General features: G+C 48.4%; 1 protein-coding gene across 20 annotated transcripts in view; it reads right to left on the minus strand.

Moving 5' to 3' along the window:
* Positions 1–19,203, minus strand: part of MYH11 (myosin heavy chain 11) — a 154,362-nt gene that overhangs the window by 44,241 nt on the left and 90,918 nt on the right. For 18 of the 20 annotated variants that reach the window (XR_013410933.1, XR_013410932.1, NM_001438952.1 and 15 more), the window contains 10 exon segments: positions 17,188–17,283; positions 13,880–13,998; positions 12,564–12,716; positions 10,757–10,930; positions 9,465–9,638; positions 6,560–6,674; positions 3,325–3,518; positions 1,249–1,370; positions 1,076–1,145; positions 772–932 (listed from right to left, as the gene is read on the minus strand). Coding sequence is in view for 18 of the 20 variants with exons in the window: in NM_001438952.1 (NP_001425881.1) it covers positions 772–932; positions 1,076–1,145; positions 1,249–1,370; positions 3,325–3,518; positions 6,560–6,674; positions 9,465–9,638; positions 10,757–10,930; positions 12,564–12,716; positions 13,880–13,998; positions 17,188–17,283 (1,378 nt within the window). In the remaining 2 variants the exon portion in view is untranslated. 20 annotated transcript variants of the gene reach the window in all.

Consider the following 19,203-nt stretch of genomic DNA (forward strand, 5'->3'; position numbering starts at 1 on the left):
GCCGGGCGCAGTGGGTCACGCCTATAATCCCAGCACGTTGGGATGCCAAGGCGGGTGGATCACTTGAGACCAGGAATTTGAGACCAGCCTGGCCAACATGGTGAAACCTCGTCTGTACTAAAAATACAAAAATTAGCCCACTGTGGTGGCGGGTGCCTGTGATTCCAGTCACTCGGGAGGCTGAGACACAAGAATTGCTTGAGTCCAAGAGGCAGAGGTTGCAGTGAGTTAAGCCTGCACCACTGCACTCCAGCCTGGGCGACAGAGACAGACAGAGACTCTGTCTCAAAAAGAAAGAAGGAAGGAAGGGAGGAAGGGAGGGACGGAGGGAGGGAGGGAGGGAAGGAGGGAGGGAGGGACAAACAACAACCAGCATTTGTGACCTGAGAACCACACACTGTTCTAAGCTCTCGTCATGCGTTATATCTTAGTGACACCTCATGAACAGCTCTCTGAGGTCAAAATGATTATGCTCAGTTTCCAGCTAAAAAAACTTGAAGCTCAGAGAGGTAGAGTAACTTGTCCAAGGTTCCTCAGCAGAAACTGGGGCATCCAGGATGAAAACCCAGGTCTAAAACTCATTCCCTTCCTGCACTCGTAACTGGTACATTTATTTAAAGTAGAAGCATTTCTTCCACCTCAAGAAAAAACTGTCACTCAGTCAATGATGCATAGTAAACAGGTGGCCTCTTAAAATTGCGCAATCAGAACAGAAAGGCCCCTGTTGGTGATTTGCGTTCGAGGTATCAGGATGCAGGAAAGCATCTTTACTTTCTGGCCAAGTAGCCACGACACATCGCCTGGAAGGCCATGATGACATCGGTGATCTTCAAATCTCGTTCCTCCTCCAGATGGGCCAGGACCCCAGTTCGGAAGAAGATTTTGCTCTGCCCTATCCTGTATAAGTTGGGGTCAAGTTCCAGGGCTTTGATCTGCAAAAGGAAGGAAAAGAAGAGCTCCTGATTTCTGCTGTGCCATCTGGCCAGTGATGACATGGGTAAGAACAGTCCCACCAAGAGCAGCAGGTGGCTTGCGGCCAGAGGTTGGGAGGTCTCTGGTGGACTTCTGAGCTCACCATGAGAATGCAGGCCTGCTTCCCGTCCATGAAGCCTTTGGGGATGGCATTCGCCGCCAGGATCTCGTAGCTTGAAACACAGAGCAGAAATCACCCCGTGTACCTCCAGCATCCATTCCTCTGCCCAGTCCCGCTCACCCCCTGCCCTACCTGGGCCAGACCTTGGTACTTACCGTTGGCGGAACTCCTGGAAGACGATCCGGTTGGGGAAGCCCTGCCGGCAGATGCGAATGCCTTCCAACACCCCATTGCACCGCAGCTGCTCCAGCACCAGGAACGCATCCAGCTTGCCAGACTGCAAAGGCCAAAGAGGGCAGTGGATCCCTGGGGCCAGGACCCACGGTGCAGCAAAGCCCCAAACCTCCTACCTGGATATCCCACCTCGCCAGGCCACGAGGGTACCAACTGAAGCACCCAGGGAGAGCTTAGCTGAGGGCCGAGGGGCAAAGCAGTGCCCCCTCTCTGGGTTTTCATCTCTTTGCTTTGGCACTGGCTGCCTCATGATCTCTCTGGTTCTTGATGACACTAGCATCGCCTGGCTGAACTTGGGGCTTCCTCCTCATCACCTCCTCTCCCTCACTTCCTGTCCATCAGCAGTTTGATTGGTTCTAGCTCCCAAATATCTCCCAACCCCCCCACTTCTCTTCACCACCATTGTCTCCACTATCTTCTCCTGCCTGGACAACCACAGAAACCACCCACCTGGTCTTCTCTCTCCAGTCTTGCCTCTCCCCTCAATCCCCTCACATTCGCTTTCCTTTGTTCTTTTTGTTTTTTATTTTTTGAGATAGGGTCCCATTCTGTCACTCAGGCTGGAATCCAGTGGCGTGATCATGGCTCACTGCAGCCTCAAACTCCTGGGCTCAGGTGATCCTCCCAAATCAGCCTCCCAAGTATTTGGGACCACAGGCATGTGCTACCATGCCTGGATAATTTTTTTAAATGTTTTTGTAGATACAGGGTCTTGCTATGTTGCCCAGGCTAGCCTTGAACACCTGGTCTCAAGTGATCCTCCCACCTCAACCTCCCAAAGTGCTGGGATTACAGGCATGAGCCAGCATATGTCCAGTCCCCTCATTCACTTCCTAAAACATAAATTGGACCATGCCATAGCCCTGCTTAAACACCCCCAGTGGCATCCCTAGACAGAGAAGGCCAAGCTCCAGAAAGAACACAAGGAGCACCACAATCTAGCCCCTGCCTACCCATTCAGCCTCATTCCTACCTCACACACTGTCTGATTCCTACCTCATGCCCTCACACATCTGCAACATGAAATGACCTATGTAGGATTTTCTTTTTTTCTTTTTTTTAAAGATGGAATCTCACTCTGCTGGCCAGGCTGGAATGCAGTGGTGCAATCTCAGCTCACTGCAACCTCTGCCTCCTGGATTCAAGAGATTTTTCTCAGCCTCCTGAGTAGCTGGGATTACAGGCATGAGCCACACACCTGCCAGTATCTAGCATTTTCTTACCTAGATCCTTCATTTCTCACCCCCACACTCTTGCTTATCCTGGGCCTTCTGCTAGCGTGCCCTCCCTACCCTGCCTTCCTTGTCACCAAGTTGATGGCTACACATTCTTAAAGTTCAAGTTCACCAGAAGCTTTCTCTGAGTCCTGAGGCTGTGGGAGGAGCCCTGGCTCTTTGGTGTTCTCGTAATTGACCACATTCCATCACCATCATCGGCTGTGTGTTTACCTCTCCCCGTACAGCGCTAGTGGCATCTTGGAGGGATTCTGTGCAGGGGGTTGAGGGACTGTCCTGTGCATTGTACAATGCTTAGCGCATCCCTGGCCTCTACCTACTAGATGCTGACTAGCAGCCCCCTCCTGGTTGTGACAACCAAAAATGTCTGTAGACATGTCCACATAGAGGAGACAATCACCCAAGGTGAAGATGCCTGCACCAGATTAAGAGAAACCCATAGGCAAGGACTACAATTTTTCTAACACTGTCTCCCCAGCACCCGGCACAGGGAGGAGCCCAGTGAATACTTCCTGGGCTAATGAATGAATGAGTGGCTGGATGTCCTGCACAGCAGCTCCACGGCTGAAAGTCTCTGGATCCGTCCTCCCTTCCTCCTTTGCCTCCAGGGATGGGGAATGGGTCTGAAATTCAGATAGCCTTCCCCGCATGGCAAATGGGGTCCTCGGGGTAGGTAGAGGCGGAGGGCGCCTGGGGGACGCTGTGACTGCTTGGGGGCGCCCTGGCTTCTGGGAGCCCCGGGGTCTGGGCGGCGGGCCTCACCCTCTTCTCGTGGTTGGGGATGATGCAGCGAACGAAGTTGGGCGTGGTGTTGCGCAGTGTGGTCATCAGCTTGCCCAGCTGCTCCTTGTACAGCTGTCCCACTGTACGGAACATGCCCTTCTTGGTCTTGGAGGCGCTGGGCAGCGAGCTCTCCGTCATCTTGGCCATCTGGTCCAGTCCCACGATGCGGTCCACTATGGGGCACAGCCAGGTGGTATCAGCCTCTGGCCCACCCACCCCTAACTAGGCCAGAGGCCCAGACCCCGCCCCACCCACCAACCTGCCCACTCCAATCTTTCCTTCCATCACCAATGCCTCCTTCAGCAGTCAGGGTTTCCAAGTACTGTCTATTTGGGAAATCCTGAGAGCACCTGAGTGGCAGAAAGAACAAATTCCCTGTGATGGAGTCACGCTGACCTAGGAGTCAAGCCTGCTCTTGCTGTCCACTCACCGACTAGCCTTGGCTTGGCACCATCCTGTGCCTCAGTCTCCCTTTCTACAAAACGGAGGTAATAAAACCATCTACCTCCTAGGGCAGGGATAAGAAAATAAGGCACAGAAGGCACTTATTCCCTGCTAGTCTCCAATCCTTCATCCACCAACAAATAGTTATTGAGGACCTGCTGTGCTCCAGGCCCTGGGGACACCGCTGTGACCAAAAAAAGACCCGGCCCTCTCACCCCACTTATATCACTGGGAAGGAGACAGACAGTGATTACATATGTTAAGTATAGAATATCTTGAGTAGTTAGGTGTGCTTAGAAAAATAAAAATAGGGTAAAGCAGAGAGAGAGTGATGAGGGTGGCTCTCTTAGATTAGGAGGTAGTGTGGTGGGATCTGCTAAGTTGCATATTTGAGCAGAAACCAGAAAGAAATGGGTGGGTAACAATGTAGGTATCCACAGAAGAAATATTCTGAGGCAGAAGATACAGCACACTCTCCAAGATAGAAGCCTGGCACATCAGTAAGTGCTCAACAAAAAGTAGGTATTATTATTATTATTTTATTGAGACAGAGTTTCACTCTTGTTGGCCAGGCTGGAGTGCAATGGGCACGATGCCGGCTCACTGCAAGCTCCGCCTCCCAGGTTCCAGCAATTCTCCTGCCTCAGCCTCCTGAGTTGCTGGGATTACACGCATGCGCCACCACGCCTGGCTCATTTTTTTGTATTTTTAGTAGAGACGGAGTTTCTCCATGTTGGTCAGGCTGGTCTCAAACTCCCGACCTCAGTGATTCCCCCGCCTCGGCCTCCCAAAGTGCTGGGATTACAGGCGTGAGCCACTGCGCCCAGCCATCGTCATTATCATCATCGCCACCAATGTTCTTTTTCTACCAGCCCAACAGATCCCGCACATGCCAAGCCCAATCCACAGGCCGTGGACAGCACCATTTCTTCATTTCTTCATCTTGGACTCAGTTAGATTCCGTGTAACAATCTCTTTTTTTTTTTTTTTTTTTGAGAGAAGATCTCACTCTGTTGCCCAGCTGGAGCACAGTGGCGCGATCTCAGCTCACTGCAACCTTCACCACCCAGGTTCAGGTGGTTCTCCTGCCTTAGCCTCCTGAGTAGCTGGGATTACAGGCACCCACCAGCATGCCTGGCTAATTTTTGTTTTTATTTATTTATTTATTTATTTAGTTTTATTTTTTCAAGACAGAGTCTTGCTCTTTTGCCCAGGCTGAAGTCCAGTGGCACAATATCAGCTCACTGCAACCTGCGCCTCCTGAGTTCAGGCAATTCTCCTGACTCAGCCTCCTCAGTAGTTGGGATTACAGGTGCCCACCACTATGCCCAGTTAGTTTTATGTATTTTTAGTAGAGACAGGGTTTCACCACGTTGGCCAGACTGGTCTCCAACTCTTGACCTCAAGTGATCCTCCCGCCTCGGCCTCCCAAAGTGCTGGATTTACAGGTGTGAGCCACTGTGTGCAGCCTTATGCAACAATCTCTCTGCTTGTCTTTGAGAGTCTTATCTCTCCCACAAGACTGTGGGCCCCACAGGGGAGGGACTGCAGGCTTCATCATGTTTCCTGGGGTGACACAGACCCAGGGTGCGATGCTGTTCCCTAGGGCCAGAGCCTGGCATACGGTTGGGGCACAGCTGGCCCCTCCTGGAGCCTTTTTTAGCTTAAAACAAGGGAAGATCAGTCCTATAAGCCCCAGGCCCATGGGCCCTGTGCCAAGAACAAAACCTGCTGTGGACGCTGACAGCCAGGGACAAACAGCAAACCCCCTCCCCTCATGATCTTCAGCAGCTCTTCCCAGGGATCATCTTCTCACTGGCTCTCAAAGGGAGCCAGAGTGTGGTCCCCAGACCAGCAGCATCACCTGGGATGAACGTTTTCAGGCCCACCCCATCCCTGGCCCCAGACCTGCAAAATCAGATCTTAGGGTAGGCCCAGCCATCTGAGTTTTTAAAACCCCTCCAAAGAGGCCCAGGTGTGGTGGCTCATGCCTGTAATCCCAGCACTTTGGGAGGCTGAGGCGGGCAGATCACCTGAGGTCAGGAGTTCGAGACCAGCTTGGGCAACACGGGGGAACCCCGTCTCTACTAAAAATACAAAAATTAGCCAGGCATGGTGGCTTGTGCCTGTAATCCTAGCTACTCGGGGGACTGAGGCAGGAGAATCACTGTAACCCAGGAGGCGGACGCTGCAATGAGCCAAGATCGCACCAATGCACTCCAGCCTGGGTGACAGAGGAAGACTCTGTCCCTAAATAAATAAATAAAGCCTTCCAGGGGGTCGTGATGCCTGCTTGAGTTTGAGCACCACTGGTCTAATTTAATCCTCACAATACCCCTAGTAGACGTGGCAACTATTATTGTGTTTCCTGGTTTTACTAATGAGGGCAATGAAGCTTAATGACACTGAGTGACTCATCCAAGACCACAGAGCTAGGAGGTGGCAGAGACAAGATGCAGCAAAGTCCTTCTGACTGGACAGGGCAGTCTAACTCCCCCTGCCTGGCGTGCTGTTTCTCCCGTCTATCGCCTGAGCCCTGACCTCAGGACCTCATCCCCTGGGGACATGTAGGATTGAGGCGCTCAGGGACGCCCATTCAGGAAGAGATTGTTTCAACAAGACATCACTCACCAGCACACGCCAATGCTCTTCCTTCCCCTGCCCCCATGCAAAGGCCTCCCCTCCTGGGGCAGGTGTGGGAGTCGGGGGACTTGGGTGTTCAGTTCTCCAGCTCAAAGCAGAACATGGACCTGAGCCCAGAAGGCCTTACCGTCCTTCCACAGGTCGGCCACAAACTTGTCAGAGGAGGCATTGAGCAGGGAAGTCACGTTGTCGTTCAGCGGGTCCATGTTCTTGGTCAGCCAGGCACTCGCATTGTAGTCCACCTGCCAAGGACACCCTGCTGGTCAGAACCCCTGGGAAACTAGAAACTTAGAAACCAAGGCCAGGACCCCAGCCCTCCCATTGTCCTTCCAGATCTTCTGAGGTCAGAGAGGAAATGACGTTTATGACCACCATAATGGGACTCTGCAAACACCAATGAAGAGACCAACAGCCCAGGGACCTGTGCCCACATAGTAGGACACCAGCCAACGATAGCCATTGCTGGGAAAGCCTAGTTTCCATTCCATATTCTCCTACTAACGTTGCTGTGGTAGCCTCCCTCCTCCTAAGCCAGCACAGTGCCTGTGAGTTATACAAGATTAAGAGATGTCATGATGGCAGATGCCCTCCAGCCGACATGCAAAATTCCCCCCTCATCATCTTCCTGGTTTAGAAATTAAGCACGGCAGCCAAGTGTGGTGGCTCACGCCAGTAATTCCAGCACTTTGGGAGGCCAAGGTGGGTGGATCATTTGAGGTCAGGCGTTCGAGACCAACCTGACCAACATGGTGTAACCCTATCTCTACTAAAAATACAAAAAAAAATTAGCCAGGCATGGTGGTGCACGCCTGTAATCCCAGCTACTCGGGAGGCTGAGGCAGGAGAATCGGTTCAACCTGGGAGGTGGAGTTTGCAGTGAGCTGAGATTGCGCCACTGGACTCCAGCATGGGCGACAGAGTGAGACTCTGTCTCAAAATAAATAAATTAATTAATTAATTAAGCATGGCATCCTGTTTTCTACTCTCTAATGAGCATAATTTGTAACTCAGAGATCCTGATACATGGATATACAGAAAAAGGACATACAGGCTTTTTACATTCCTGATTCAAATGCTGACATGCCCAAAGCCCTAATTTTTATTGTGGTAAATATTAAATGAAAGGAACTGATAATACAGCTTTGCTGGGTTATTATGGGATGTGGGTTATCAGGATAATAGCTAGGCTTGATCTGAGAGAAGACTGAAAACAAATCCGCTGAAAAAAAATCCACTGATGAAGTAGGGAAAAGAAAAGTATTGTCTCTATATGCTTAAAGGAACATATACTCCCTTGAATATAGGCTAGGAGTTGGGAAACTTTTGGTGAAGGCCCAGATAGTAGATATTTTTGGCTTGGCAAGTTGTACAGTGTTTTGTGTTCTTTTTATTTTGTTTTTGAGACAGAGTCATTCTCCGTTGCCCAGTCTGGAGGGCAGTGGTGTGATCTCAGCTCACTGTAACCTCCACCTTCCTGGGTCAAGCAGTTTTCTTGCCTCAGCCTCCTGGGTAGGTAGCTGAGATTACAGGTGTGTGCCACCATGCCTGGCTAATTTTTTTTTTTTTTGTATTTTTAGCAGAGATGGGGTTTCACCATGTTGGCCAGGCTGGTCTCAAACTGCTGACCTCAAGTGATCCACCTGCCCTGGTGCTGGGATTACAGGTGTGAGCCACCACGCCTGGCCAAGTCATACAGTCTTTGTTGCAGCTACTCAACTCTGGTGCTGTAGTACAAAAGCAGCCAGCCATAGACACTATGTATACAAACGGGCATGGCTGTGTTCCAATAAAACTTTATTTACAATAACAAGCTGTGGGCCAGATTGGATTCTATTGCCACCCCCTGGTAGAGAGCCCTGCCTGTTCCCATGATGCAGTGGGGGTACTGATGGGTCAATAGAATACTACAATTCTGCAAGCCAGACTAAGCTATGTCCTTTGTACATTATCCAGGACCCTTGAGAGCCATAGGGCAAGGGCCTATACAGTAACAGCCAAGGCATGTTGATGATGATGATGATAAATACAACTATCATAGATTTCCCTGGTCAGAGCTGGCTGGCAATAGCAAACCCAAGGCCGTGACATGGGAGATTTTTGTTGAAGCCAGGTGTGGATGTATTAGTTACCCCATTCCAGTTGGCCCCGCCTGTTGGGTATAACTTGTAGCAGGAAGGATTTAGAGTCCATACAAGAAAAGCAGGCTGAGGCCAGGTGCAGTGGCTCGTGCTCGTAATCCCAGCACTTCGGGAAGCCGATGCTGGGGGATTGCTTGAGCCCAGGAGTTCAAGACCAGCCTGGGCAACACAGCAAGACCCCATCTCTCTATATAATTTAAATTTAGCTGGGCTGCCAGGCACAGTGGCTCCTGCCTGTAATCCCAGCACTTTGGGAGGCCGAAGTGGGTGGATCTCCTGAGTCAGGAGTTTGAGACCAGCCTGGCCAACATGGTAAAACCCTGTCTCTAGTAAAAATACAAAAATTAGCTGGCTGTGGTGGTAGGTGCCTGTAATCCCAGCTATTTGGGAGGCTGAGGCAGGAGAATCTCTTGAACCCGGAGGCAGAGGTTGTAGTGGAGATCACACAATTGCACTCCAACCTGGATAAGAGCAAAACTCCATCTCAAAAAAAAAAAAAAATTTAGCTGAGCATGGTGGTGTACACCCATAGTCCCAGCTACTTGGGAGGCTGAGGCAGGAGGATCGTATGAGCCCAGGAGGTTGAGGCTGTAGTGAGCTATGATCGTACCATTGCACTCCAGCCTGGGTGACAAAGCGAGACCCTGTCTCCGACAAAAACAGAAAGAAAGAACTGCCTGGACATCACGGTTGGAATACATGAGAGTGGCTGCAGCTGATGCCTTACAGATGCATAGACAAATTACAAATAGGACTTGGTTGGGATTTGCTTAGTAGCAGATGCCTTTGCAGTTTCCAGGCAGCCCAAGGTTCTGCCACTCTCAGACTATCTCTGCGCTGAGAAGCCACTGGGACTCCCCTAAGACAGAGTCCCCTGAGCCCTGTGGCTGGTACCTTCCCAGCATAATGGATGATGGAGAACTCAGTCTTGTCTTTGAGCTGCTTGGGCTTCTGGAACTTGGGGTGGCTGCCCTGCTCCGTGCACAGCTTCTCCACGAAAGACTTGTCCGTGGCTTTGGGGAACCAGCACTCCTCGTCCAGCAGGGCCAGCACACCTGGAGGGTTGTTCTGTGGGAGACAAGTAGGGCTTAAATCAGAGAGGACACCCAACCTCGGGCATTCCATGAAGAGCTGGCCAACTGTACACAACGCATAGGCATCCACCAAGATCTGATACTGTATTTGCTCACATGTAAAGATGAGTTTATGACCCCCCATGCTTCCAAATCCACCCTCAAATTACCCTGTGCCCAACGGACCAGTGTCAGGGAGGGAAGGCAGAACATGTTTGCTGCCGCCCCCTAGTGGGCAACACGAAGACAACATCATGAAGAGTTCATAATTCTTGCAAACGAATTTGTTGCTTGACTTGAATTCACCTAGGGTTCCTGTTAGAAAAGTTTTTTTTGGAGACAGGGTCTCACTCTGCCATCCAGGCTGGAATGCAGTGGTGCAATCTTGGCTCATGGCAACCTCTGACTCCAGGGCTCAAGCAATCCTCCCACCTCAGCCTCCCAAATAGCTGGGACCACAGGCATGCACCACCAGGCCCAGCTAATTAGTAGAAACCCTGTCTCTACTAAAAATACAAAAGTTCACTGGGCGTGGTGGTGCATGCCTGTAGTCTCAGCTACTTGGGAGGCTGAGGCAGGAGAATCACTTGAGCCGAGGAGGTGGAAATTGTGCGACTGCACTCCGGCCTGGGCAACAGAGTCAGACCATGTCATAGAGAAGAAAGGAAGAAAAGGAAAGGAAAGGAAAGGAAAGGAGAGGAGAGGAGAGGAGAGGAGAGGAGAGGAGAGGAGAGGAGAGGAGAGGAGAGGAGAGGAGAGGAGAGGAGAGGAAAGGGGGAAAGGGAAAGGGAAAGGGAAGGAAAGGAAGGAAAGAAAAAGAAAGGGCAGAGAAGGAAAGGGAAGGGAAAGAGGGTAGGGAAGAAAAAAAAAGAAGGAAAAAGAGGATGGAAGGAAGGCAGAAATTAAAGAAAATATCTTTGTTATGAAAATGTGGGTTAATGGACATTGTTACAGTTCCCAAGGATTCGGCTTACAGCCTTTCAGGACGTGGTGATGGATTGGGTGGGGGGAATGCTATGTGCATGGGGAGGGTGTGGGGTCCACGTCAGCTCCACAGAGGCCACACACATGTGCAAGGTGTGACGGAGCCCTGCACACCCTTGTGCCCCTCACCGGCCGCTCGATGAGCTCAATGCAGGGCTGTAGGTCCAGCCCAAAGTCAATGAAGTTCCACTCGATGCCCTCGCGCTGGTACTCCTCCTGCTCCAGGATGAACATGGTGTGGTTGAAGAGCTGCTGCAGCTTCTCGTTGGTGTAGTTGATGCACAGCTGCTCGAAGGAGTTCACCTGAGCACATGGCATGGGGGCGGGGCATGAGGATCTTGGTATGAAGTCAGAAGACAAGGAACCCCACAGAAGCTCCACCTGACAGCGCCCCCATGGCTTGCCCACATCCTGTTCTGCCATCCCAGCACCCAGACGGGGCTGAGACCCCGAAACATGCTGCCTAGAGTCCACCAGGGCTGGCGAAGTTGACATCACATGGCCCTCACACACCTTAAAGATGCTTATCTTCTCCAACTGCACAACCATCTGTGGATGGACAAACCTCATAAGGCATGCTACCGCACGTACAGTGTGGAAACATTGTACAGATTTGAGAACAGAGGTGCAGAGAGAAAGTGACTCTGTAGTACACCTCTTTCAGGATATCTATCAATCAATATCTCTATCAATATTGATAGATATCTATCAATATCTATCAGCCAAACCTCCTGGCTGGGTGCAGTGGCTTGATGATTGTAATCCCAGCGCTTAGGGAGGCCAAGGCGGGAGGATCACTTGATGTCAGGAGTTTGCGACCAGTCTGGCAAACATAGCGAAAACTCTCTCTACTAAAAATACAAAAATTGGCCAGGCACGGAGGCTCATGCCTGTAATCCCAGCACTTTGGGAGGTCAAGGCCGGTGGATCACTTGAGGTCAGGAGTTCGAGACTAGCCTGGCCAACAGGGTGAAACCCCATCTCTACTAAAAAAAAAAAAAAAAAAAAATTAGCCGGGCATGATGGCACTAATCCCAGCTACTCGAGAGGCTGAGGCAGGAGACTCACTTGAACCTGGGAGGCGGACGTTGCAGTGAGCCAGGATTGCACTACTGCACTCTGGCCTGGGCGACAGAGCGAGACTCCATCTCAAAAAAAAAAAAAAGAATTAGCTGGGCATAGTGGCATGCGCCTGTAGTTCCAGCTACTCAGGAGGCTGAGACAGGAGAATTGCTTGAACCCAGGAGATGGAGACTGCAGTGAGATGAAATTGTGACACAGCATTCCAGTCTGGGCAACAAAGCAAGACTCCATCTCAAAAAACAAAACAAGACAAAAACAAAACAAGACAAAAAAAACAAAACAAAACAAAAAAACCTTTCCCTTTCTCTGAGAACTTTCCTCCAACCCATGGGTGTGGATCCATTATCCATGTTTCTACTACATGAGGTATTGCAAGCTCCTGCAAACAATTCTTGGGCTTGGAGGTGACCATGTAGCCAATTCAGGTAAGTAAGACTCAGACTTAATTCCAAGATTTTGGTTGGAACTGTTAGAAAAGAGATCTTTTTTTTTTTGCCAAGATTACTGAGAGGCAGTCTGGAGCTTTGGCAGCCATCTTGCCACCATGAGGGGAGAGCCTGCTTGAGAATGGAGTCAATATGGAGGAAGGCAGAGAGAAAGAGAGAGAAAGATGGTGGAAGATCAGACTGCCTACAGGATCCAGCTGCATGTCTGGCCTTCTCAGTTCCAGAAACCAATGCATTTCCTGTTGGATTTCTGTCTCTTATACCCTCAAGGATCCACCTTTAACTAGACAGCCTCCTACCCTACCGTAGCCATCTACATGACTTTCTCCAAAATCATGATTCCTCCAAGAAAAATCCCCATCTCAGAGAACCAAGACCACGGCTGTTAGGATCCCACCGAGCTGTACCTCAAAGATCTCAAATCCAGCTATATCCAGGATCCCCAGGAAGGACGCCCCTTGCCGATGGGTCTTGTCCAAGGCTTTGTTCACGCGGGTGAGTATCCAGCGGAAAAGGCGCTCATATGTTGCCTTGGCCAAAGCCTCTACAGCAAAGTCAGCCTGCAGAGGGGAACCAGGGGAACCTGGTTATTCTCATTGGGCTCCATTTTCACATAAGCCAGGCTGGTGGTGAAGATTTTTATTCTTGGCCAGGCACGGTGGCTCACACTATAATCCCAGCACTTTGGGAAGCCAAGGCCAGTGGATCACTTGAGGTCAGGAGTTCAAGACCAGCCTGGCCAACATGGCAAAAACCCGTCTCTACTAAAAATACAAAAATTAGCCAGGCATGGTGGTGCATGCCTGTACTCCCAGCTGCTTGGGAGACTGAGGCAGAAGAATTATTTGAATCTGGGAGGCAGACGCTACAGTGAGCTGAGATCACACCACTGCACCCCACCCTGGGTGACAGAGCAAGACTCTGGCTCAAAAACAAAAAACAAAAAACAAACAAAAAAAACCTGACATGGGACTTTGAATATTCTAGTATTGAATAAATGAGGGATAAAGAGACCAGGCGCGGTGGCTCATGCCTATAATCCCAGCACTTTGGGAGGCCGAGACGGGCAGATCATGAGGTCAGGAGATCGAGACCATCCTGGCTAACATGGTGAAACCCTGTCTCTACTAAAATTAAAAAAAAAAATTAGCCAGGCATGGTGGTGGGCACCTGTAGTCCCAGCTACTTGGGAGGCTGAGGCAGGAGAATGGCATGAACCTGGGAGGCGGAACTTGCAGTGAGCCGAAATTGCGCCACTGCACTCCAGCCTGGGCGACAGAGCGAGACTCCGTCTCAAAAAAAAAAAAACCAAAAAAACAATGAAGGATAAAGAGATAGATGGGTGGATGGACGGACAGATGAATGAATGAATGAATGAATGAATGAATGGAATGACAGGTGGATGCGTGATGGATGGCTGGACAGATGGACAGATGGCTGGGTCATGGATGGATGAATGGACAGATGGTGAATGAGGGATGGATGGACAGATGATGGGTGAACAGATAGATGGGCAGATGAGTGGATGGATGGATGGATGGATGAACAGACAGATGAATGAGTGGACAGAAAGATGGATGGATGGGACAGATGCAGAGGCAGACCATGGGTGAATGGATTAATGAATAGATGAATGAGTGAACAGCAGGGTAGATGGATGAATGGATGGATGGGTGGGTGCATGGATGGGTAAGTGATAAGTAAATGGCAGGTACATCATTACCTGTTCTTTTGTCTGAGCTTTCTGTACCACATCTCGCCCAACCTTGATACGAGGAGTGAGGATGGATCTAGTGAAATCCGTCACATTGATTCCCATGAGGTGGCAAACTTTCTGAGCAGCTGGATGGAGAAAAGAAACATCTTGAGTGCATCACAAAAGAAATAGCTTGGCAAGAAGGCACATCACATGGGCTATTTGTGATCTGTGAATACACTGGGTTCTCTTGGGGAAATGGGACCCACTGACCGTGAATATAGTCCTAAAGGCTGCTGTCATTAGTGGTCACACTCCCCAGTATTTTGCTGAGAGGCAATGATTTGGGGGGGGGGGTGCTGAAGTATGCCCCAGTTGGGGGTTCAGGGTCAGGTAGTTCTAGTTTCAAGTCCCTGTCCCTTCACACTTCCAAGTCATGTGAGTTTGGAAAAGCTCTTTACTCTCCCGGAGTCTTGCTTTTCTAAGCTTTAAAAAGGGTCAGCTCTTCAGTACCTTGTTGGTACCCAGGACGAAATAAGGTAAAATATGTAAAGTCCCTGAGGGAGAGAGGGAGGGAGGGGGGTGGGGGGAGAGAGAGACAGAGAAAGAGAGATATATATTTATTTATATATTTATTTATTTATTATTTTGGAGATGGAGTCTTGCTATGTCACCCAGACTGGAGTGCAGTGCTGCGATCTCAGCTCACTACAACCTCTGCCTCCCGGGTTCAAGCAATTCTCCTGCCTCAGCCTCCCAAGTAGCTGGGATTATAGGTGCCTGCCACCACACCCAGCTAATTTCTTTTGTATTTTAGTAGAGATGGAGTTTTACCGTGTTGCCCAGGCTGGTCTTGAAGTCCTGAACTCAGGCAATCCACCCACCTCGGCCTCCCCACATGCTGGGATTACTGGCCCCTGAGATTTATTTAATACTTAGTAAGTATTAAATAGTTACTAATAGTAACATTTATTGAATAGTTACTATTCAATAAATATTTGTTTCACTCACCCTTCCAGGATATGTCTTACAGCATTAGGAAAATGCTAGAATCAACCTAAATGCTTTTTTTTTTTTTTTTTTTTGAGATGCAGTCTTCCTCTGTCGCCAGGCTGGAACACAGTGCTGTGACCACTAGTTGGTCCCTTAACGTGAAAATAGCATTACATGCTGCTTTGCATGTGCAAGGCAGAGTAAATACAGTGATTTTAGGATTTTTTTCCCCCATCTCTTGGCAAGAGTGCTTTTTCATTTCTCTTTCCCTGAGGTCTTTCCTTGGCATCTGGATTCCGTTAATTTGCCAGATTTAGGGACTCTAATACATAACAAACACCTGAGAATGAAACTGCCACTGCAAAATTATAACTGAGACACTGAACAGGATCTGACCTAACTGACTCCATCTTGCTTCTAACCTCCAAGCTCCACTGAACGATTCCTGGATGTAAGCTGAACTAACTTTGGGATGAACTTAGTTTATAGTTTGTTTATTTATTTATTTATTTATTGAGACAGGGTCTCATTACGTCATCCAGGCTGGAGCATACTGGCACAATCTTGGTTCACTGCAATCTCCACCTCCTGGGTTCAAGTAATTATCCTGCCTCAGCCTCCTGAGTAGCTGGGATTACAGGTGCCCACTACCACATCCAGCTAATTTTTGTATTTTTAGTAGAGATGGGTTTTCACCATGTTGGCCAGGCTGGTCTTAAACTCCTAACTTCAAGTGATCCACTTGCCTCGGCCTCCCAAATTACTAGGATTACAGGCATGAGCCACCACGCCTGGCCTCTTAGTTTATAGTTTAAAACACAAGAACCCTTTCCCAAAACAAACCCCATTCTTGCCTGGGGACTAGACTGCCTTTGTAGGAATAACATATTAGCCTAAAGATTAGAAATTATGGTTTAGGAGTTCTGTAACTGGAGGCTACAAGAGTCTGACCCTCCCTAAATTGCTCCTGGGGATAACATCACTAATGTAAAATCTAACATCAGTGCTTGAGATATTTTGCAGACCCTGGCACCAGGTGGATCAGCTGACACCACCCAGATCGAGAAACTGGCTCATCTGATCTGATGGCCTCTGTCCAGGAACTGACTCAGGGCAAGAGGACAGCTTCGACGCCCTGTGATTTCATCTCTGACCCAACCAATCAGCACCCCCAACTCACTGGCCTCCCCCTAACCACATTATGCTTAAAAACTCTGATCCCTGAATGCTCAAGTAGACTGATTTGAGTAATAATAAAACTCTGCTCTCCCATGCAGCCGGCTCTGTGTGAATTACTCTTTCTCTATCTCCATTCCCCTGTCTTGATTAATTGGCTCTGTCTAGGCAGTGGGCAAGGGAAACCCAGTAAGCGGTTGCAAAATGTTTTATCAAGGTGAGCTCTAGGGAGTGCGAAAAAGCAACGCAATATACAGCCTGGGCCGGGAAATAAGAAACCTAAGTTTTGCTCTTAGCTCAGCCACCAACAAGCATAGTGGTAGCCATGCCAGCTTCTCAAAACACAAAATACTATTTATTTGTGGGTAGGTTTATCAGATTTAGGGGGAAAATTATAGGATGCTCAGTTAAACCTGAATTTCAGATAAACAAGAATACTTTTTTGGTATAATCATGGTCCAAATGTTACAAGGGACATACTTAAAATTTAAAAAAAGGTTTGTTGTTTACCTAAAATTGAAACGTATCTGGACATCCTGTATTTTATCCGGTACCCCTAATTCTCAGGGCAATTGAGGTCTGTCTCCCCAGGAAGACCACAGATACTGTAAGAAGAGCTATTCTTGTGTCATTTCCTGCTGTATCCCAGTGGTGTATTGCAGGGGCTTGAGAAATATTTCTTTAACAAAACAATTAAGTGGAGTATTTTAGAATAGATGGTCCCTCAGGATCTTGTCTGGTCACTATTAGGGGTGGGATGTGATGACTCTTGCCTGTAATCCCAGCATTTTGGGAGGCCAAGGTGGGAGGATCACTTGGGCTCAGGAGTTCAAGATCAGCCTGGACAACACAGTGAGACCTCGTCTCTATTAAGACTTGTAAAATTTTGTATTTTAAAAAAAGAACAAATAAATAAAACTATTAGTTTTTGTTGTTGTTGTTTTGTTTTTTTTTTTTAATCCCTGCACTCTGATTCAAAAACTTTCCACATAGGGTCTTGAGCAGTGAAAAGTTTGCAAAAAGAAAAATGAGTGATAAGAACCTAGTCCAACTGTTGTTAAAATCCCAGATACTTTCACCTTGAAAAACAACCAATGGTTAAATGTTACCCTCCCCACCCCCCACAACCCCAAAGTCATTGGTTATTGGTAAAAGGTGGCAAGTACCTGTGTTATCTGGCATGGACGCCTGGTCTGTGTTTCTTTCCTTCTTGAAGACGATATTTCCAAGCTGTAGGACTGATGATACCACCTTCAATATGGCTGAGGTGGGGAGAGAAGAGCAGAGCAGACACAAAGGTCAATGCCAAGGTACCCTGGAGTTTTGGAGCCTAAAGCCACTGGGGACCCAGAGCCAGCCTACATCTTTCCTCTGAAGAAACTAAATTCTGAGCTCAATATTTTCATATGGTTGCTTAAAACCTTGCATTACAATGGAATACCACACAGCAGGGACTGGCAAATTATAGCCCATGGACCAAATCTGGCCCACTGTTTACTATTATAAATAAAGTATTATTGGAACACAGCTATACTCATTCATTTACCTACTGTTTATAACTATTTGCATGCTACAATGGCAGAGTTAAAGAGTTGCAACAGAGATCGTCTGGCCTATAAAGGCTAAAGAATTTACTATCTGACCCTTTACAGAAAATGCACTAGGAACCCCTGCCACAGAACAGTGAGAATGAATGAGTTACAACTACCAAAAAACAAAACTGATGTATTGGGGCCAGCATAGTGACTCATGCCTGCGACCACAGCACTTTGGGAGGCTGAGGTGGGAGAATTGTTTGAGGCCAGGAGTTTGAGACAGCCTGGGCAATGTAGGGAGATCCTGTCTCTAAAACAAAAATACCCCTGACGTATCTTCCAGACACAAACACTGAACAAAAGAGGACAGATGGAAACAAGAATGTACTGCCTAAATCCATATATTGACAGTCCATCCAAGAAGAGGCAAAACTAATCGATGTTGTTAGAAGTCAGGATATTGATTATGCTTAATTGAGGGAAGCTCCGAGAAGGTGCATGTGGGCGCTTCTGCGGGGCTGGTGGCATTCTCTTATTTAAAATGGATTCTAGTTACACAGACGTGTTCAGTTTATGATAATTCTTTGCACTGCACGCTATGGCATACACAATTTTCTACATGTAAATCTACGTCGGTAAAAGGCTTTTTGAAATAAAAACCCTGTACTTCTTACATACTCTGCTGAGTGTACAAGATGCCCATGTTGGGATGAAGAATATATACATTTGTTTTTACTAGTTGTCCAGGTGTCTCCAAACAAAAACGCTGTGTTCCCAAGATACTTGGAACCTCTCTGACTCCATACTTAGCACATGTTACTGTTAAAATAGTTTCTATGTCTGAAATCCCCACAAAACCGCGAGTTTCTGGAGAGTGGGGGGCCTGCCCTTATCATCTTTGAATTTCCAAAGCCTAGTCCAGGGTCCTGATACACATGGTAGGGAGGGAGAGAGATGGATGGATGGTAGGTGGAAGGTGGATGGATGAATTAATGAATGAATAAATGGATAGAGGATGGGTTCATGGATGAATGGATGGATGAATGGATGGGTAGGTAGATGAATGGGTGAATGATGGATGGATGAGTAGAGGATAGATGGATGAATACAGGATGGATTGATGGATGAATAATGCATGGATAGAGGATGGATGGATAGATGGAATGGACAGAGAATGGATGGATGGACGATGGATAGACGGATAGAGAATTGATGGATGATGGAAGGAGGAATGGATAGAGGATTGATGGATGGATGATAGATGGATGGATGAATGGATGGATGGACGGATGATAGATGGATGACAGATGGATGGATGGTAGATGGATGGATGAATAGATGAATGGATAGATGGATGGATGGAGAATGGATGATGATTAATGCACATTCTTGGCTTAGCTTAACTCAGGTACAAATCACCCAGAGTTCTGGCTTCAAATTAGTCACTGTGTTCCAGGAACAAAGCCTAGAGATCCCAGACTTCTCTGGTTCCTCAGGCCAAACCAGACATCACAAGGACCATAACAACAGCTATTCTCACACCATGGAGTCCTTGGCCCAGCTCAGCGAAAGGACCCAGCTGCTGACCACCCACCCATTTGCTCCCACTCACTAAGGCAGAAAGACTTCCACCCAAAGTGAATGAAG

This window comes from Macaca mulatta, chromosome 20 (genome assembly GCF_049350105.2).
Source record: "Macaca mulatta isolate MMU2019108-1 chromosome 20, T2T-MMU8v2.0, whole genome shotgun sequence".
Classification (NCBI taxonomy): Eukaryota; Metazoa; Chordata; class Mammalia; order Primates; family Cercopithecidae; genus Macaca; species Macaca mulatta.